The sequence below is a fragment of the Lethenteron reissneri genome, chromosome 13, assembly GCF_015708825.2.
Source record: "Lethenteron reissneri isolate LAM-NWPU_2019-01 chromosome 13, ASM1570882v1, whole genome shotgun sequence".
NCBI classification, from domain to species: domain Eukaryota; kingdom Metazoa; phylum Chordata; class Hyperoartia; order Petromyzontiformes; family Petromyzontidae; genus Lethenteron; species Lethenteron reissneri.
In genome coordinates, this window is record NC_083791.1 from 11957891 (window position 1) to 11980696 (window position 22806).

The 22806-nt window shown below is 47.5% G+C and overlaps 1 protein-coding gene across 1 annotated transcript in view; it reads right to left on the minus strand.

The window, feature by feature from the left end:
• The window catches only part of LOC133342122 (sodium/potassium-transporting ATPase subunit alpha-3-like), a 40282-nt gene that overhangs the window by 11740 nt on the left and 5736 nt on the right, over positions 1–22806 (minus strand). Inside the window, 3 exon segments of the mRNA XM_061551069.1 lie at positions 149–352; positions 1479–1538; positions 3991–4095. Coding sequence (XP_061407053.1) covers positions 149–352; positions 1479–1538; positions 3991–4095 — 369 coding nt within the window.

Here is a 22806-nt window from a genome sequence, read left to right on the forward strand (position 1 = left end):
AAAACGCGCTATCGCAGGGGCCCACGTGAAACGTCACGGCCGTTAAGCTCCCACCCGGGCCAGTCCACTTCGGCAGGCGGCAAAAAGAACGACACACGTCGCATGCCAGCGCCCACGAGAGCTTCCTTCAGCAGAGCGGCGAACTCACGTTGTCGTTGGAGGGCTCGTCTTCAGTGGCGGCCTGGATGCCGTAGGCCAGGAAGCACAGGATGGCTCCCATCCACAGCAGCAGCGAGAAGCCCCCAAACAGCTGCTTGCAGAACTTGACCCACTCTGGGGTGGTCGGGGGAGGGGTCAGGGAGTTGGGGCCGTCTCGAGCCAGGATCTCCGCGGCTCGCACGTTCGTCAGGCCCTGAGACACGGGCGAGGGGACACGGAGGAAGCAGCGGTAGCCCGCACGCACACGAGCACATACACACGACGCACACAAATAAACACACGGTACCTACTTGTAAAAGCATATGCAAGCAGAACTCTGTTCTGCGTCTGCACCCAAGTAAAAATATTTTGTTTGTTCATCAACCCATTAGCTTTTTGGACCCACCAAGGAGATTGTTAAAAGTTACCAGAATCTGGAAGGACCAAGCCGGTCCAGCATCGGATTGCTTCAACATATGGCTGCTTGGTAATATTTGTCTGCAAGGGCAATAGGCTAACAGACTGGAGCAACTTTCATGCAAATGTGGATAGAGAATGGCATTTGTTTATTTATGCTTCTCAACATAATGCTCCAGCATGGCCCACACAACAATTGTGAATGGAAAAACTGCCTGTACTGGTTACATAAGACCTACACGAGGAAAACATGGCGTGCACGTGTGGAAAAGAAGATTTCTATCAACGATAACCATCGCACCAAATATGTAAACGCCGCAAAAACAAATCAAGGAAGGCTCTTTCATCGAGCGCGCATGTCTCCAAATCACAATGTTTACGTAAATAATTTTATAAAGGAAACAAGGCATGTTTTGTAGCTGCCAATGACACGTGACCCCTGACTTTAAGCGGAGCTCAAACGTGGCCGAGTGGAAGGTAGAATGCGAGAGCGCCGCAGCGTCACCTTTAATTAAATTCAAACAATCGCCTCGCTTGTTCGTGAACCGCTAAGCCGCCCGGCTCACCTCATATCGCGCGCCGCTGGCTCTCCACCGGGATCCATCGACGCACGCGGCCCTCCGGCCGTTGGCGTACGCGCGCACGCCTCTTTTGCGTGGTCGTGTGAGCTCGGGAGTCAATTATGACCACGTGCGCGACAGCCCCATTACCGACGCCACAGCAGGGAAAAAACTGCGTGTGTCAAGGGAAGCACCCCCAGGCTGAGTTGCAACTTTGGAAAATAACCAGGCGATCCAACGGCAAGCGCGTTCGCGCGCCGTGCCCGTGCGCATGACGCACACAGAGCTTCTCCTCCGTGATGTGCGCGGTGCGTGCGAATGGTCGTGTTTCGGTGCCGCTCACCCCATTCCCCGAGTACTTACACGGCTCAGATCCGTCCCGTACTTGCGGTGCAGTTCGTCTAACGACAACTTATGATCGTCCTTAAAAAGCGAACAGAAAACAACAACACGGGACACTCAGCATGCGGCGCACCGGGCAGCACAGACCTGCACGGGGTCCGTGCCGTTCTTACGGCAGACTTCCTCCACAGACATCTTGTGCTCAGTCTAACCTCCCACCCCCCCGAACCATGGAAAATGACCCCAAGCATCCATGCATGGGCAATCCCATGGGAAGATGAGAGGAATGAGAGGCGCGTTGTGAGCGCGAGTTGTGGGTTACACAGATCGGAGGGTGCGATAAAGATGGGGGGGGGGGGGTGAGTGAGATAGACGGCGACGTGGAGATGCAGGCAGGAGGTGGTTTGACGCAAACAGGAAAGTGACGAGCGATGAGGACAAGACGGAGAGGGTGGGGTGGAGGGTGACAGAGATGTTGTGTGTGAAAGGGCAGACGAGCAGAGGGATTTATTGCATGAGTCAGGGCGAGTGAGCGCAAGTTATGGGAGAGGTGGGGGGGGGGCACGGGAGAAAGGAGCGTAGTAGCGCGGTTGCCGCCCGCGTTGAGCAGCGGGAGGTTTTTTCCCCCCACAGGAGAAGTTAGGAAACAGGTGGAGGAGCCAGGAAACCGGGAGCAGCACCAAGTAGGAGGAGAAGGGAGGCATCGGTTCGCATGTGCAGGGCACAGACAGGGGGAGGGGAGGGCTTCGTTAGTGCGCAGCTCGGCAGGGGTCACCACGCGCGCACGCGGTGCGGCGTTAAGAGACACGGCTGCCCGAAGCGATCAAAGACGAGGGAAGCGCGTCGAGCAGAACTAAACATCGAGGAGGCGACAGTGGCACGCTCCGTACCCACGGAGCGTCAACGCTCCGTCACTGCAGATTGTTCAACCACATTAAACGGCTATTGCTCTTTTCAGTTTGTTCAACACGGACTCACCGGAAATAAAGAAATAGATAAGTGATAGCCATTCTATTTTGTTAATAGAGATGTATATTTTAATAACATTTACACCACATGTAGAGGAAACATAGGAGACGAGTCGGGTCAGAAAAACAACATGGTGTCAGTGGCAGTGGACAATCGAGGTGGGGGGGGGGGGGGGGGGGAGACAGTCACATGGACATTGTTGCCAAAATATATTTAGCTCGTGCAGGCCCGTTGCAGCCACACTCCACCAGGGCTCAAACTGCACTGCTGCCGCTCTGCTAGGAGACCTGCACAGCCATGAGATGTGCCGTCACCCAACCGCTGCTAGCAGTGGAACTCACATCTATGTTGTGCGCTATCTGGATACGCTCTTCCTTCCGATATTAGGAATCTGCTGGAGGCATGTCCATTTGAATCTAGATAGGGAAAACTCGTGTTGCTAATCGATTTCGAAATTGAAATCTAATTTTTTTTAGAACTGTTTTTTACGTTTAGTTTGTCGTCCTTCCCCCCTGCACCTCCAATTAGTACGGTTGGCTACGTACGGTGTGAAAAAAGTTCATACAAAATGTAACCGGATCGCGTGGTATTCATTTAAGTGCCAAACGAATGTAGTAAATGCCGGGTGGATGGGTAGCCCAGCGGATGTACGGGGCGGGTTTCACCGCACAACTAGTTTTAACATGCCACAATGGTTCATTCCTGCCCCTGGAGCGGTATGGCTCGCGACCAAACAAGCAAAGCACGTGGGCCTGCCCGACGGTAAAGTAAGTTGGTTAAACGGAACGCTTCTGATATAGTTAACACGAAGAGCCCTATTACGCGCAAGAGATATAAAAAGGGTCAACAAGCTGGGAGTAATCCCAAAACAAGAAAGTCAATATTGAGGGAAAACACCAACGCTAATGCGCAAGTGTCAAACTATTACTTGAGCCCACGCTTGCGCAACAAGTCCGTCACGCACCCCCTCGGAGATTGAGAAAGTTTTTAAAACTCGGCCTTTCAGCTCCAAGGGCAATAAGGCGGCAGTATTGTGCATGAGTCACTGGGGTTGTTAGTTGTAATTGATACCGGAGTAAAAGGCACCTCTAGTCAGATTTTAATGAAGGCATGGGATTATATACAACGACCCAGTGAAAGCCCCCCCCCCCCTACTCCTGCCACTCCCTCCCACATATTTTGTTCGCACTTACTTCGTAATTATAAAAGGTAACTGAACAATTCATAAGCATGTCCCTTGCTGACGGTTGTAAACAGCGACTGAAAACCCCGTGCAACGAACAGACTGCCCCCACATCACTCGTTTATGCCCATCTGGGGCAAATTTAATGAAGCACTGAGCAGAGTGGAAATTTACTTGCTACTTTGACCACACGCATAAGCTAAACAGTGACAAAGCCATCCACAACCACACAGCATTCACACACGTGGGAGTTACATGAATCGCCAAATCACAAGTGGCCTAGTTTAAGACATCGACACATGGTGGGTCTGGAGGTGAGAGAAGGGAAGGGGGGGGCAGTGGAAGGTGGCCGATGGCATGGAGGATGGCAGGCAGCCTTACCAGGGAAACCTCCTTCTTCAAGTCATCCATGTTGCTCTTCTTCTCCAGCTTACGGTCTTTCTTGCTCTTCTTCTCAACCTTGTTGGGAACGTCATCCTTCCCATACTGCAGGCACACACGCGCGCACGGCAACACGCACAAACGAGCAACAGACATCAGCGACAGTGTCCCGACTAGACCAAGCGAGCGAGATGCTTGGTCGCATGCCGACATGCGAGGGAGCGCAACAGCCTCGCCGACCCCGGGATTTGCGAGATCCCGCTCCGCAATCCACCGTCGTCCTTCAGGTAAGAGAGACGTTTGAATATCTCTTACACAGCTGACCAACGAGCACACCACAAGTGATACAAAATCCCTGCAATTGCTTGCTCGTGCTGGCATCCACTAGAGGGCGCGCCACAGAGGAACTCTGAGAGAGAGGGTAAATTGGCCTTATCTTTTTCAATACTGGTCTTGGATGAGGTGGGTGCAACCCACTTTACCCAACTCCAGGCGACCTGCTGATCAACTGTGAGTCCCATATATACAGCAGTGGACAGAGGTGGAGAGGGCATTTAAGAAACTTGGGCACAGATAACATACCATTAAGTTCGTCACCACACCAACAACCACATTGAAATCACACCCAACCAGGGCACTCATTTACACTAGTATCTTGAACTAATATATTAAACTCCGTGCACACAACCACGAGGTGTCCACCAGCAGCACAAGGCGTTCACCCCCTGGGGAAGGACTCGCAAGGGACAAAAGGGGAACCCCTTATCAGCCTCTGCATGCCATTAACTCTGCACAAGGATGAAAAATACCTCCTTGGACTCACACTACTCTCAAGCACACCATGCCCTCAGCTCTTCAGGGATAAGATAATCATTAGTTGTTAAAGCTGAACTTTGTACAACTCGGTACACGAAGTCCAAAAATGCTAGCAGGACCCTCAAGAACAAATTCCCATCGATGCAAGGTCAACGTGACATCACCTCACACTTATGGAGTCTTTGTGCACACAAAAAAAATGAAATGGGGAGGAAAGGCAGAGGCAAATAGGGAGAACAAAAAAACTCCAAAAGTTTGGTCGACATTGCACACAGGTGACATCGCACTCAATTGTTCAGACACATGGGGTCGTTTTTTGGCCAAAACCCACAACTAGCACAGCACCCTCCCACACCATCCTCCCGTGTGTCGCAAACCGCTGACGAATGCAACAAGCAACACACATGTTGGATAGTGCAGACAGAGCAATTTTCTTGCCCGTATTATTTTTAAGCGGGTGGAGAACGTGAGGCCAGCGGTTAGTGGCATTGCGCTATGAATCCAAGAAACCTGCGTTCAATTCCCAGCCAAATTTTAACATCTGTGACAAGAGTGATAAATGGTGGACCCCCCCGCGCCCCAAGCAAATTTCACCAAACCACAATAACCACTTTGGTCAAAGAATGCCAATGTCCACATTGACAAGGGAAGGTCTTCACCCAGCAGCGGGATTTGATATAGGGTTGAGAGTTAAAACGACCGCTAAAGAAAACTTCTAAAACAAAGTCGGTTAAGTACAATATAGCCGATTAAACCGGTATTCAACGTAATAGAGTGCTTCAAAGGTCGGGCACGTATTTCATACAAGCGAAGACAGCATTTAATAAACTTGGAACGGTTCAGAATCTTTCCCATCCAATAACAAGAAAAAACCCCACCACAGCTGGATTCAAATTTCAAAGGACATTTTGGTTTGTTTTCCACAAGCCCGAGAGCAACCCACCACAACACGCAGATCCAATCAGACTTGCGCACACGTACAGTGTGGGACCCCATTGTGGGATGATAATCCCATGTGCACGCTAAAACAAACACCAGCCTCAAACAGCCAAGGCTAGAGGACTACTGGTTTGCTCCCAGCAAAACGAAGAACAAAACCCAGATTACACACAACCTGAGTCATTGTGTTTGGCCAGAGCCAGGAAGTACAACAAGCAAATGCTAAGCCATGTGCACACACACCACATCGTCACAGCTTCCCCCCACTACACCAGAGCCAAATTGGAATTTTCCATTCTGAAGTTACAGAACATACTTTGTTCACATCACTTAAACCCACGGCTGGGCGCCCCTCCCCGTAACCTGTCCCTGCCGTTACCCCATTTGTAATTCTCCTCCACTCACCCGTGATTGGCACTACATTAGATCCCGCCAAGCTGACCCCGTAGTTACGAACGGTGTTCAACCGACTACAGCGTCACCCGGCACTATTCCAGCTCTGCGCAGAGACCGGTTTACGGCTCCCGTCAGCCAATCGCAGGTGCGTCCCTCTCTTCCCATCTCCGTGTGGCCATTCCTACCACATCTACCCATCTCCTCTCACTTTCAGCCTCTTAAACTTCATCTTCTTGGTTCTTTCGGTAAAGTTACGTGACTTTACCGAAAGAACCAAGAAGATGAATCCCTGCAGTCACGAAAGCTTTAAATCGAAATCTTAAACTTCACTTAAGTGATTTGTTAGAACCCGCGATGGCACACGGTAATATTATGAACACTGCGATCACAATTATCTTCATTTATGTCCCAAGCATTTACTACACTTTTCTTGATTCACCTGTTCAAACAATACTTAAACAAGTGACCAAAAGCTTACAATACAGTACAACTTCATTAACGACTTGTCATACATCCACACTATGCACATCTACAGAACTTTACTTTTGTTGCAATATAATATTTGGTCAAATGAGCTTACACGAGTTCAAGCCAGTAAACTTTAAACAGTTAAATAAATGGCATTACAGCAAGGATATGGTTACCATCATAATCATCATCATCATCCGCGGGAGCACTCACCCCACGCCCCATGGTTAGGCCGAGGAAGGTGCCCGAGCAGACGCACGTGTACTTGGGGGGGTTGCTGTGCCTGCTGCTCACAGCCTCTCCAGCCAGAACAAGAGCTTCAGTGAAGCTCACAGGACTTTAAGCCAGAAGCCAAACCCACCAGCCAATCCCATCGCAACGAAAGAGAGGCGAGGCCATGCCCCTTTCCCCGCCAACCAACGGGATTCCCTGCCAGCTTTGGGCGATGACATTCACACGCTAAACTTGAAGGTCATTTTACAAGAAACTTTGTCGCCCTCTTACTTTCTGCATTACCCTTCTTTTACATTCCATTTTTTTGTTATTTTTTTTTCAAATCCGGTTCTGGGACGTCACAAGGAGGGTCATGGAGGCCATGCTGCATTTCAAGGTCAAAACTAACTACAAGGAGTGGCGGCCGCATTAACAATGTCCCCCAAGACTATAACAACGCAGAGGCGAATCAACATTCACGGCCACACACCAGACAGGGGCACAGGCATTGTATGAACGGCACAAAACCACGGAAGCACACTCGCATAGAGGTTCACTCAAACACTCAGTTATATAAAACAAAACACGCACACTTTCTCTTACACACCAAAGTTAAATATCCCCCTTAGACTTCAACTCACTGTTGGGGCAAGTGGTGTTAGCAAGCATCTACGAAGGCCGGCACGCCACACGAGGGGGTGGGGTGGCTACTACCAAGTGTTGGGTCGCCTTTGTCTCCCCAGTTGAGACGTTTACACACAGCACCGGGTGCTCATTTATGGCCGAGTCTACCTAGGGGAGGCTCAGGACCCATTGAAATATTCGCCATTTATGTTAACTGCGAGTGGGAACCGGCACACGTACAGACAGACAAGTTAAACTCTACATACAAGTTTTTGATATACACACCAGACACTAACTAATACAGTATATACATTTCAATGTCACAGATATTTGCAATTCCACACCACATGCATAAACATGTTTACATACAAGAGTTTTAAAAATACCAACCATTCATAAATGCACACCAATACTCCCTTTACACAAAACCATGCAAGCACTCCTAGAAATATTCTATTTCACATCCACTCTCTCAAACTCGCAGATGTTTAAATAAACACCGTGCACACACACAGACATTCAATTACATGCACACACACACTTGGAGTTGCTCAAATACACAAAGACGAACATACATCCCCCCCCACCTAGTCATCTCCACAAACTGTTGGGGCAAGTGCTGTTTAGGCACCCGACTCTCCATTCACTCAGAACTGTTCAAATACACACATGCATACACCAACCCTTTCTCTCTAATACACATGTCAAATAAAAAAATACAGACACTAATAATGACATTAAGAAAGTTCCCCTGTACAAAGTGTACAAGGGGGTGGTGTGGACATCATCACGCTTGACCGCCTTTGTCTACTCAGTGGCGAGGTTTACACATCGCATCAGGTATCCATTTGAGGCCGAGTCGACCAAGGGGAGACCCAGGACCGGTTCAGATAATAATCAGTGTTGGGTTTGTAGTGCAGAACGCTAACCATTGCACCACCGCTCCCCACGCACATTAATGTCAAATCAGCAAATTCACCACAGTGACACTCGCAGAGATAACAGCGAGCAGACTGCGGCCACACACAATGGATCAGGTGAATTGTGAGAGAGAGAAAGAACACCCTCAAGGCCCCTCCACCTACAGGAGTGGCTGTGTCCAGTTAGTTCTGGAACACAGTGGCCAGGCAGCCGGAGGCTATATTTAAAAACCACATACCAAGATTTTCATTTGGTAGGTGTAGGTAGTGGCACACCCAACATCCATCCCCACGCTTTCCTCCGTTCGCATACACGGGACGCAGCATAATGGAGAACTCTCTCAAAGATGTACATAGTACTTGACAAACATTATATCACTGTGGCATGGATTGCCAATGGGCAACATGCTTTGCAAAAAGGCAAGCTCCGGCCAAGGTCGCACCCGCATTTTATAATGCGATTAAAAACAAACGTGAGAAGGCTTGCGTGCTAGTTTTCTTTCCTGCAGGATCCATGCACGAGAAATTGTGCGGGGGACAGCAGCGGCTCTCCCATCGGTCCCCGTCCGAGGGAGGCCACTATGGGACGTGATCACGGCCATGGCGAGAGAGACAATGCCCCCCAGAGCCCCGCGCTCAGGACTCCTTTCCCCACACACCTTTAGGCATCGTAACCTATGCTCAGCTGTAAACGGGTGCTACTCATTAACTCACATTCTCCACGGAGAGGGCAGTTAATGGAGTGTGAACATTAACCTGCCCTCCCATGGAAAGGTTGAGCTGCTTGCTAGTTTGTTCTGGTCCCCTCCAAACCTCCCCACCGCTTCAGCCTTTACTGTTGCCTAAAGGGCAAAGGCAGGCTTGCTGCCGAACTGCTTAAATATTCACTTGTAAAAATAGGTGGAAATGGCTGCAATCTGAGCACATCTGAACACGGCGCATCTCAGGCCATGGCAAGACCTCCGCCCCCCACCACCTTTGCAATGAGCAAACACAGCACAGTACCACACAAGCCCGCCACCCCCACCAGCTCCTTGACTACAAGCCCACACGGTGAGATGCAATTATCCGTGTGGCTTCTCAGAACCCACACCGTGGCCTGGTTTTCATTTGTACCAAATATCAAACACGGGCAAATGTGTAGAGGCGGCATGTTGTGTATAGGTGGAGGGACACTGAGAAACAGAACGTGGGAACCGGCATTGAATCATTATATTTATTGCCCCAAGTAGGATGATGAGGGCAGCAGTGGTGGTGTGGTTAGCGCACAGAGCTACGGACCTGGTGACCGAGTTCGACTCCCGGCCCATAGCTAGTTAACGTTAGTGGCGAGTGATGTCCTAAGCACTCCACCCATCTCTATTCAGCAAGCCATAGACCAGTGTGGTGAAGTATGGTAAAAAAAACTTAGCAAAATGGTTGAGGCGTTCATCCAGCAGTAGGAGAACCGCCCACTTTTAAGGAGGCCGACAGTTCACCTTTTATATAACTTACAGGCAATTTAAACACTTCAAAAGCAACTAAATATGCAATTAAAGTAGTCCATATCATAAATGTAAATTACGATAGATGCATGTTCATGAAAGCATATGAATATTTTGAAATGACAGCACCACCACCTGAATTTTATATAAAGGAAAATGGCTGAAAAAAAATCTGCAAACTGGTCTCCTTTGCTATTCCTTAAACGTTTACATGAAACACCACAATACGCAAGGTCCCAAACTATACAAGTGAAGAGATCAAATATTACGATGATGATGATGAATAATCATAACGTACACACTGGTCACCCCACAGCTGGATCCATAATTCCCGACACCAGGTTGGCCATGATGAGTGTATGGCCACACTGGTTCCTGTGTGGTGGTGAAAGGCGTCTCCAAGATAATTTAATACATCACTCAACTGATGTATTACCCACAGTCCGGAATGAAACTCACGTGGCTGGATTCATAGGGAAGTGTGTCAACCACTGTGCCACCAACCCCAATCCATCACGTATATGCGCTCCACTAAAAGAGTTATGTTTGTACATAAAGCGCAGCGCACCTATATCTTGGCATCTGCGTATCGGGGTTCCATCGCACATGCATATACCATGCAGTGACTGTTCTTCCTTCTGCAGAGTCATGCTTGTCAGACAGAAACCCATTCCAAATAATGCACTCACAGGTGGCCAAGAGGGAAGATGATGGGATGTGTAATTTTTAAAAAGTTCAGAAACAGATATGCAGCAGACTTATTGGCTGCTTGTCTATTTTAGTATTCCAGAGGTGGTTGGTACCGACACGGCATCGGATGTAACCCCCACCACTCAACCACTGCAGGGGCCACTCATCCACCCATGGGGTTGTGTTAACTTAACAGCAGAACAAAGGCTCTTGTATATTTAGAATAGGCACCTCTGGGCTCAAGAGTTTCAGCAACACAGGATCAAACACTCACACCTGGAAAAGTATTCTATGCAGCACACAGACATCAAACGTTATCCATTAGCAGCCCGTGTTTGCCTCTCGTCTGCCAAATGTAAACGAATCTCTTTGGTCCAGCTTAGAAGGTAGATTTTTAATCAAGACCAGCTCTAAGCCAATTATGGAAAGCTTATCAGTGGCTTGCACCATATCAGCCATTACCTGGAAGCAACCATTTGAGGATTATGTGCAGACAGATGTATTGCTTGCTTATCTATTTTATCAGTTAAGGATTACCGTAGTCAGAAAGCAAACCTCTCCTGCTGGTGGTCACATATACATTTCCAACACCCGGAAAGAGATGTCCAATACACAGCCTAGTAGACATCACAACTAATATTAAGGGTTCGATAAACTGGGCCAAAATCCACTGCTGGATGAGTGTCTTGGCACGCCATGAAGGTAGGGGTTATTTCACTGTGCGTCACGTTAGTCATCGTGGGATGGTGAAGGTGGGGGGAGGACACGTGTGTGTGAGCATAGGGGTAGCGTACAACAAATAATGTTGCTACATGTGGGAGCATAGGGGTAGAGTACAGTCAAAAAAGTTTTTTTTATTTTAGGAAAATATCTGAAGGCTCATCAGCTGCATTTACAGGAGTGTCTGGACAGTGTCTCATAGACTCACTGGGGACTGGGGTACAGACAGATATGGGGAAAAGGCTCAGATTTGCGGACACCCTTTTCATTGAGATGTTCCATCATGCACGTGGGTGGTGTGCGGTGTGTTTTGCATGTGGTGTGCGCCAGCGCAATCCCAACCACCGCTTCCCTGACCACAGCTGTGTCCCAGCTGGAATGCACAGCAAGCTCCAACACAATTGCCGCAACTCGTGATCCCCGTGACTTTGTTAGAACCAACGACCCCTCCAGCAGAGCTTGAAGGGGGTGAGACAGCATATCCGCGACCCTTAAGAGGGTATAGGTACGCAGTGTGGCGGCACTCCTGGTGCTGTGCCCTTCCCATATGTTTTACGCGCGTGGTCCCGCACCACCACAAACCCTTCTTATCGGTGCCTGCCGCTATGAATTAAACTACACACACGGGCCAGGTACAATGCGGGCAGAGATGCAAAGGGATTTAATGGATCCGAGGATGACGCCCGCCGAAGAGATGGAGCGATGAATTTAGTTCGTGTGCATGTATTGGGCGGTTTGTTACACTGCTACATTGCGGGACCTCAGTAAATGGTAGAGGCTTGCGACGACCTTCATCCAGCAGTGGATTAACCATGATCGATGATGAAAATATTGTAAAATGCATTCACCATGCTGTAAGGTTCAGACTCCCACAGATGGTTTCCACATGATTAAAGAATTATGTACATGCCACCTTCCCTCCATACCGAGATGGCAGGACTTGCAGACATCAGTCTGGATTTGTTCATTTACAGCCCTTTTGTCAATCCACTGCTGGACGAAGGGCTTCCCCATGCCATGCTGGTCACGCAAGGTGTTTAACCACACTCCACTATGCTGGTCAGCGCAGGTTGGTAGTTTAAAGGGGCAGCCGTACAGAACCCTTTCATACGTGACGATTCATCACCGATGTTAGCCCGTGGCTGGCAAACGAGCTCGCTGGGTTTGTAGCGCGGCGAGTTAACCACTGCGTCACCACTCCAAACGTCCCAGGATTGTTGGGACTGTGGAATTGCCAGAGGCTCAACAAAACAAACACTGCAGCATGGCAGAGACAGAGGGAAAGGAGAAACAACATGGAGATGGAGTAAACTTGGAAACAAGCCACGGTATTCAACAGGCGGTTGGGCGAGGGTCTCGTTGAAGCAGGCAGACCAAGGCCGCTCACAAGTGCAGTCACGCCTACAAGGGAAAATGGCAGCGAAAGAGCACAGACAACCCTCCCTGCACCACAGATTGTTTTTGCCCACTCCACCCCACCACCCTCCTGGTGAATTTGCCACAAATGTATGTTTCAGAAGAGGTGAAGCAGTGTCTACAGCAGTTAAGAGCAATTGTGCTGCGAGCCCGGCAACTCCAAGTTTGAATCTCGCCCACAACTCAGGAAAGCGGCGAGCGACGTTAGAACCCGGCACGGTTTTCCACCACCACCCCCCAAATCCCCCGATCCACTCGCTCAACCATCCACAGGGACCGCTCCATGGTGAAGAGAGGTCAAAAAAACCTCTCTGCGACTGACATGTGGCATGGGAAGGAACTTTGGACACCGTTGGATTGGGATTAAAGCAGAATAAAGAAAATGTAGAAAGTGTTTAAATGGAGCCACCCAAAGTCTTAAGAGTGAGCGAAAACAGGCTCTTGGCAAGTCGCGGTGAAGAGGGTGGCTCGCACGCGGGTGTCAAATGTGCAAGCGACCGCTCCTACCAAGGTCGTGCCAAAACAACGTTGCAATTATCTAATACGTGCAAGATTATACATTTACTCCATTGTGCAAGAGTTCCAAAAAGAATCGCTTCCCATAAGGTCCACTCAAAGTTCAGCACCCTTAGTGGTCTTTTCCACCACAGGGTCAAAAGTTCTGATGATTAAAAGAAATATGGAAAATATTTCCCGTTCGTAGCATTCCTGAAACTCCAAAGCCAAAGGATGAATCTTGAACTGAAAACGTGGATGACAACTATAAACAACTATTTGTTTGCCTTTCCTGTTGAGAAGGCATAACTGTAACCAGCATTCAAGCTAGCCAGGCTAGATTCATGACGATTGCATAAGGAGTGGAAATATCTAAAAACGGAGAAAATTTTCCAACAGGCAAAAATCTGAATGACAGAGCAGAGTTGCGCAACAGGGACCCATGGGGGCGGGGTGTCCCTTCATTCCTGTGGTTTAATGGTTATTTATTAAATTATCATCTTTCACTGCCTAACTGGGTTTGGAAGGTGTGCTTGCACAATTAACTGTACCCTATAAAACAGCCTATTTGTACAACATTTATATACCCTTTAGCAATCCACCGATTAATGTAGGACTCCGAAATGTGTCGTTCTTGGGGGTTCGTTTGACCATACTTCACCATGCTGGACAGCGTGGGTTGGTGAAGGCGGAGGGAGGCCTCGGAACAGTTCAGAGATCACGTCGCTGTGACCAGAAGCAGGGCAGTGCGCTAACTGCTGCGCAAATCCATGATCCTCAAAACTGAAGAGCCCAAAAATTAATCTCTAATTGGCTGTGTGCGTCTCACCTGGGTTAATGTTTCAATGCAGAAAGTCACTTTGGGTTTTATGGTTACAATCGCAAAGCGAAGGCATAGTCCAAGGTTCGGAATGGCTAAAGGCGGCGTGAAGGCACTGGGTTTAACAGTGCAGTATTACACCATGAACCCAACGTGAACGGTAAGAACTCGACCTGCATGGCCACTCAGGCAAACTGTAAACCTACGCAAGACCTCTCACTGCCATCCAACGCATCAGTGTGCACGGCCCAGCATTGACGAAGGACATCATTTTAATAGTTATAACATCCCTTGCACGACTCGCCAACATCCAGCTATGCGATTCTACACACCCATTTCTGAACGACCATTTGAGTCCACCAACTGTTCACGAATTTTGTATCGGTGTACGGGAGGGCAGGAATTGTGCCGAATTTCATTCCAGTAAACTGCAGTTTTGATGGAGCTAGGTATATGGACTGAGAAATCTCTGGGTTTGGTCTGTGGAACAGGTGGCCCACGCTCAGGGGACCATGCGACACCATGCTCGTCAGCATCACGTGGTAAAGGTGAGGAGCATATTGCAGTACAAGCTAATGTCAGCACACTCCTTGGGAGTAAGTGCAGTTGTATTACAAGTTTTCCCATCACGTTCCTCCACACCAGTGTAAGACAAGAATGTGTTGCTAATATACACAATTGTGCTTTCATATCCAGCTTCTACTCAACAATAGATGCTGCTGCACTGCCCTCTCCAAACACCTGTTTTAATTAGGCATGGTGGTCATCCACCCAAAAAAACCCACACAATCCAGGCTCAAACCTGCTTAGCCAGCGAGAGACCACATTCCAGGTGATTTGATCACAGTCTATACACAAAGACTACTCTCCAATAATGTTTACAGACCGGAGAAGATCAATGGGCACCCAGAATGGCTCTCAATACAATCGGCTGGCATCTGGATCCAGACGTCTTGTTTTTACAAGGGCAGACATTAAGCCAATTAGGAAACCGAGCACATGGTGGGTGTTAATCATTGGTGTAATTATGCTTGATCTGTGGCACTGGAAATTTTTGGTTTAACATTACAAGCACAGCATTTTCATGAATACATCCAAAGTGAGATTTGCTTAAAATACAATTAACTTTAGCTCGATAAAAGGAAAATATATGCGGTTCTAATGTTGACAAAAGTAGTTAAGCAATTACCACAATGACGAGAATAATAGGTGTTTACATGAATGTAATATAATACATGGCCTAATGACAAAACCCAGAGCACTCCACCCAATTAGATCTCTGAAGTCAATCTGGGTTGAGCCTGGTTCGTGTGCTTGGACTGGCGACCACCACGCACAAAGTTGTCACAATGATACATACAGTGCAGAAAAATAAATTGGTGCACTTGTACATCTATTCTCCCACCCCCCTCCCCATTCCACACCGACCAGCATGGTGAAGTATGGTTGAAGGCCACCAAGGCACGGCTTGTGGAGGGGCTTCAACCAAACAACGGATCGTCAAACACATTTGTATTCTAACTGCGAGTGGTCCACGTATATGAAACACGACACGATCAACTGCACGGCTCAGCCGGTTACACCACACTTCCTACGGGGTTGCAGCCGATGTTGCTTAACAAACAATGAAGATTAATTTATCGACTGGATTCAATAAAATACAAGGAAACGCGATCGCCTGTTTAAACAAATGATGCACTCGAAGGCAAAACAGGCCCGATAAATTGTGAAATAAATATTTTTTTATTGTATTTTGATGCCGAGACCAATAAACGAGGTGGCTCGTGATCTCCAGCCTTAGAATTACACCACAGCTACACTTTGTTTAAAGTAAAGCTTCTTGGAAAATACGGGCATACTTTACTCAAATGGACTCATGTCTGTACGAGGTGGAGGGTGTTAATTGGCAACCAGACTGACATCGTTGTGTGATTATAAACATTGGCTTCGCGCATATGGGCACGCGTAGGTGAACTGTTTGGATACACAGGGCTGGACTAGTCCGCTCGGGAAGGAATACACAAATAACAACAAAGCCTCATTAAGCAGCTCGCTGGGAGAGCCGTGGAGTGGTAAATGTGGCTCACAAAGTGCCGCCCACGGCTGGAGGGGCTGCACACGACAACAATTGAGGCCCGGTAAGAATGACGTTGTTAAAAATGTTTCCAGGTTGAAAGAAAACGAGTTTTAGATTGGCATATGAATAGTTACCTAAGAATTGACATTGGAGCAAAAACACATCTTTCAATAATCAAAAATTTATAAGCTTTGTTTTAAACCAATATCTGTTCCAATAGGAAGGCTATAAGAATAAGGACATGTCTGGGGCAAGCCAAACCACCAAGCGCAGTATCCATTAAATGAAACCAAATCGAATAGTTATTTGATTTCTCTTTGTTCCTCCGTTGCCTTTACAACCGCGAGTGGTGCTCCAGGGCTACAAATGGGCTGGCTGCCTTCAATTCAGTCTTTGCATTCGTCTCCCCACCCCCACCTCCCCCAACTTAGCGCTGATTGCGCTATCAGCCTCATGTCTTACACTTCTTTTGTATGGCCGATGTAGAGGAAGAGCAAACCACAATTTCACAAAAATCAGGTGGTCAAGCCAAATAAGGGTGTCAGGAGTAGCGGAGTGTATCGGTGTGATCTCGAAATAAAGGAGATTGCGCAACACAAAAAGTAAGAATTGCACAGCCGTCTTTTTTTTCCAGACGGCTGCCTTGATTCAAACCCAGAATCAGTGGTTGCCAGCTCAGCACTCTGACCTCTTGATCCAACCGGTCGACTCTTCTGTGAACCCTTCTAAAAGGGCTGCGTTGAGCACGTGCTGACTACGGCAGTGGCAATCTTCCGGACTCGGAAACCATGATTGAGAGATCAGCAATTCAGTTTCCTAAACCATCGACTCATCAACTTGTAACACAATTAACCCAATTGCTGCATGCAGGCATATACTTTATTTTATTGGCCTTCAATCAGGCAGATAAGCATGTCCTTAACATTGCACTCAATGTCTGCACTCTACAATAAACATCGTAAATCAGCATACAAGAACAAAATACTCAATTTCTGTGCAAAAAAATTGCTGTAATGTTTTCAAACTGATTAGGAAGTGGGTTCAGCTGCAACGCAGCTGCCGTCAAGGGATCAAAGGCGGTAGAGGCACTGCAGGTCGCAGTCCTGTTGTTGCCGATGGTGGAAGTAGCAATCATGCTGGCAAGGCTGCCGTTGGTTGTGGTAGGTGGCAATGGTTGTGATATGGCAGCTGACAGTAGTGCAACTGCGGATACTGGTGGTGACGGCGGTACTGCAGCCGATGGTGCTGCTGCTGAGAGAACTTGCCAAAGACTGGTACCAGCGGTGTCAGGATCAGCCCCTATGGAGGAGGCCCGCGAAGTACGCTACTGGGCAGTTGGGAGGCAGTTATCCTCCAAGAATAACTGAGGGCAGGGGAGTGCCGCCAACAACGAGCGGAGCATCGGGTGTCTAAATTGCAGCAAGTTGGCACAGTGGGGGATAAAGATGGTGCATCTGCCAGTTATTCCAGTCAGTTAACCCATGGCACCTGGGTCTGTCCCCTAAACTCCCATCAGCGAGCCTTCGACACTTCACATGTCCTCCAAGTGCACCAGGCCTGGCACAGACACCGTGGTGATGTCACCTCAACTTGGTGGTGAATGGCGGCTGTTGTTGTGGGGATGATACTGCTGGTGGAGTCATCGGTAGCGGCATTGGTGGTGGAACTGCAGCCGTTTAAACGCTGGTGCTGGTGGCTGGGAGCAGAGCGTCCGCGCAGGGCTCGGGTAAGCGAGTGTGGCTTCGAGCGCCACTCAAACCGCTCTAGGCCGCGTGAGAGGAGGGCACGCTTCAGTAGCAGCCCGGGTATGCACGAGTTCACGGGATGCAAGTGCAAGCCGGGTGGATCCGGATCAGACAAGGCCAGACAGGCACAGTGCGCCCCCCTTCCCCTCACTTCAATTTCTGACATTGTGTTCTTAGGGGATGCCTGCCTGCCTGGCGTGTGACAGAACCCGCACGGACAAAAAGGAGGAATGTCTGGGAACAAATGGAGCCATTTGAAAATGAGTAAGAGCAAAGAACTTTGAAACTCCAGCAAATCCACCAAACCTGGGTAATTGAGTGACATTAATGATCATGGCATTGCAGCGATTTGTTTTGCTATGCATTCTACAAGCCTGGGACACTTTCTTTAGAAAATATGTACTCAAGTTATCAAATCGGACAGTTAGACATCAAGGTATCAAAATAATCCTAATACATATACATGAAAATTCATGCAACATGGATAACATCTGAAAACATGGTGTTCTACGTACATCCTTTATAGAACAAGGTGGACAAATAACTTCCCGTGGGTTCATGTACCATGCCCAAGTGAAATGACAATCTCATCATAATACTAATGATTACTCGCATCTTTAAATGGTGTCTTAAATGTACATTCCGAATCGTGGACGTACCCAGTTACAAATTAATGAAGGAAATGTGTGCAGCGGACAAAGCAAAGAATATAAGCGCACTGAACTAGCCCCAGGGCTATGGAACGGTCTTCCACGAGATATCAATCAGGATCCGAGTTTGTGGAGATTTTGAAAATGCGCCTTAAAACCGATTTATACTTCCGCTGATTAAACTTAGTTCATTAGTAAATTATTCTTAAAATGTATTTATATTATTTTTATGCCGAGTGTCTGCTGCTGCTGTGTCCTGTACAGCGCTTTGAGCTCCTTGATAAAAAGTGCTAAATGTTATTATTATAAGCATGCTTGGATTACCCTGGTGGAGGATGGCGATGGAACTTTCAATAGGCGTACAATACTTTCAGACACAAGCACAGCCGGCCTTCCTCCATCCAAAGGGGTGTGCTTAGTTACTGAAAGATGTTAAAAGTTTCAAATAGTGCTAACCACATGAAATAATAAACCACGGTGGAACGGTTAGCACGCCGAATTTTCAAAGGGCACGATCCAGAGGTTTGCTCGTTTATTTCAACCTCCACGCACAGGACTTGAAACATTTCTTACATTTGAACTGAAGGTAAGAAGGGCAACCAGTGAATTTGTTACTCTCAATCCAATGGAAACTTAGTAATGAATGAAAACGGCTACACTGGTGTACTGGTTATTGTTTAACCCCGACGGTTACCCACAGACGTATGGACTCTTACAAGTAAATCTCACCGATTCCCACGTCATTGCGCGCTTATCGCTGTACCCAGCGGGTGTTGAACCCAGCCAACATTGGTAAGACAGGAGAAGCAACATACCAACCGCAGTAGCCACACACGCATGTACGCCGCCTGCCTACCAGCATGCCCGCATGTCCCTGGGTTATAAAGGCCAGGGGGAGTACATTTTGCTTTCTCCGGGTTGTCCAGATGAATCGCAGACCGCATAACAACTCTACACGCGTTAAACAACCTTACGTCAACAGTTTTCTCTAACTCACCACAGCGTGTCCTACAGCTGTAATATGATTAAATTAAAATCGGCAATGTTTTGAACGATAGCCTTCATCATAGGACATTCACGTGGCAGTGTTATTTGACGAATGAGAGTTTTTTTTATTTGCGCACAAGTGCCAACACAGCAGGACCACCAACAAATATTTTTTTTATTGTACACTTATAAGAACGTAAATCGACACTTTCCTACAGCCAAAACATGTGCGCTAGTTTGTAGAAAATGCACACTCATCAATTAATGTTTGTTCTCAAGCTCACGATAGACAAAATTAATAACCGAATGTGTAAAAATCTATATTTTTCCATTTGTATGCCATACACGCTTGGGATTACATTGCGAGACATAAAAATGAAAACAAGGATGAGGGAATAAAAAACACAACCCCGAGACATCATTGATAATTGAGACAATTTGGATGGCCTTCGGACGAGGTTGGTGACGGAACGGCAGCCCAAGGATAGAACGCTTGGACCACGTCGACTGCCGTGGAGATGGAGCCATGAGATGAGCTCGTGTGCAGGCGCGAGATGGATGGGAGCAGCAGTGCACACAGATGATTACATAATTGGGTGGCCTTCATTTAGCACTGGATAGAAAATGGCTAATGACGCTTTTTTATCTAATGGGCTCACATGACCTCTGTACCCACCACAAAATCTTAAGTGGCTAACATTCTTAAATTTAACTGCAACACCAAATCTACCATTTTTTGTATTGCCAGGGAAGGTGCATACTTACTAACTTACAATAGCCCAGCAATTTGTAAGTATGCGCCATATACCTACAGAGGAATTAAATGCTCAAAGTTCAGCGTGCGTTTTAACGAGCAGGTTAAGAACACTGTGTCCCAGAGGCAGTGTTTATAAACGGGTGTGGATCGCTCCCATGCCTTCCAGGCGCATGTGGAGCTGGCACGCCGCATTAGTGCTGGAAATCTGCGACACAGCATGAACATTTTGCTTTGGTGCATTCCGAGCAAAGCACACACACAAAGATCCTCCCCATATGCTACTGCGCAAGTTTCGTGGCTGTGCACTATTTCTCTCCGATTTGTTTTTGGAGTTCTACCGCGTGTTTTTCGAGCACTTTCGACGTTTCGCTCCACATGCTGGCTGGGAGGTTCTTCAAAAGAGCCCACATAGGCTTTTGGGGGCAAGTGCTGTTAAGCAAGCACCTATGGAGGCTGCCACGGTGCACAAGGGAGTAGAGTGGTAGGGTCAAAACCACACGCTCGGCAGCCTTGGTCTCTCTCGTACTGATGTTTATATGCTGCGCCAGGTACTCATTTTAAGGCCGTGTCGACCTAGGAAAGGGCCTTGGAATGGTTCTCATTCGTATCACTAATCTACCGATGTCAGCCATGGGTGGGAATACAAACCCAGGTTTCGAGGTTTGTACAAGCAGTGCGCTAACCATTGCATCACCACTCCACCCAACACATGGATAAAAAGCATGCACTTTCAAACACCTCTACAACACACACACACGTATGCATGTCTATAAAAATGTAGCACAAAGCACAATATGGTGATAGTATGATCATGAAGAATAGGTAGGCACTGCAGGACATGCTGGATAATACACCTGACTATGCTCTACACACATACTACACAAATATTTATCTTTTAGAAAAAGGATTACCAATCGTGACACTGAACCACTTTTTGTAAGCTCGGGTCAAACTCCTCTTGATGCCATCGCATGGATTGCCAATGTCAACAGACTTACAATGTAAGGTGCCTTTTCAAATGCCACACAAAAAAAAGGTGTAATGATTAGCCTCCCTGCTATCCATAGGATCGCGATTCATTAACCGATTTTATTTTTGCACCGTGGCGATTCTCTCGCAGGGCCCACGTGAAACCGTTCCATGTGACAAATACACAATTAAAAAAATTAACCCGTAAAAACTAAGTTTTTCACTATAAATCCTTTATATGCGTGGCGGCTAGAGTCCTCTCGTCCTCTGGCTTGAGATAGCTGCCACCTATAGGTCAAATGATTGTCTGCCAGCATTAAGCAATTGGTAATAAAATATAAAAAAAAATTCCCTAAACAGTGTAAAATTTTGGAAACATTTTTTCACGAAAATTAATTGTCACGCGCAACGAGTCTGTGCAAAATGTCAGATCGATTGGATCACGGGAAGTGGGTTAAAAAACGACCGAAAGATTTGTACGGTTATAAGCAAGCAAGCGAACTTAATAGAAAGGATTTAAAAAGGAGACTTACAATCGTGATTTGATACGCGCGTCATGAACTTTAGAATTTGTATATTCAAGAGTCGAATTGACACATCGTTACATCGCTAATTTTAAAGCACCTGCACATATGGAAGTCTGGGTACATAATTAATGGCTGATCTTACCCCCCCCTCCATCACCCCGGTCAAAGGCACTGCCTCGCTGGAAACTGCTATAACGAATGCAAGGCCAACATTTTTTTGCGAATGACGGTCAACGTTTAGAACACCTATGATGGGTTCCACACCCCGGCTTATGATACCACTAAAATGGGAGAGGCAATAGCAGAAGCTGCACGACTCCCATGAACACAAAGTGCGTGCCTTTCTGTTAAACACTGCTGGGAACGTTCTCTTAAAAAGGTGACCTTATTCCCCTCCTACGTTTAAAAGTGGAGGAGCCACCACAAACTGTACAAGCAAGCTGTGCTTTGCAAAACCACCAAGTACACTTCCCCAACTGCACGCTCAATGAAAACAAAGGGGCTGCATAGCAATCGTGGAGGACGGACACCACGCGGGAAGGGTAGCGCTGGCTCCGCACATTGCGGTGTGACCTCAATCTTTGCCATGGAAACCCTGCCAGCCACCCTTCGCATCGCCGACTGAGAGCAAGCACAGCTAGTGAGAGTGGTGCTGCTCATCTGCCGAAAAGCGAACTTGTAGACAACCACCGTCGTCGTCATTAAAAGCCATGTGCTCAAACCACTGCTGGCTGAAGCCTCCCCAAGCCATCGCCATCTCTAGTAATCCTACGATGCAATAATCCACCAAGCATTTGCTTTAAAAGCAATTTCCTTGGAGGATCTTCTCCAAATGTGTTACATTCCTCGGCTGCCACTCCATCGTTATTCTTGACCACCGACCATTAATTCCTTCTAGCGCCGCATCCTGCAGTCCACTTGATTTCTAACGAGATTGAATTATGTTTGTTAAGCTGTGTAACTTATCTAATGCACGCGTTCCCCTTTGACTGTCGACGCAATCCTGAAGACACACATCACATTTTTTGCAAGCAAACCTTCCCATCAAATAAATCAATTCTACCACTTCCTGCAAATGGTGACAAACTCTAGATCGTATTCCT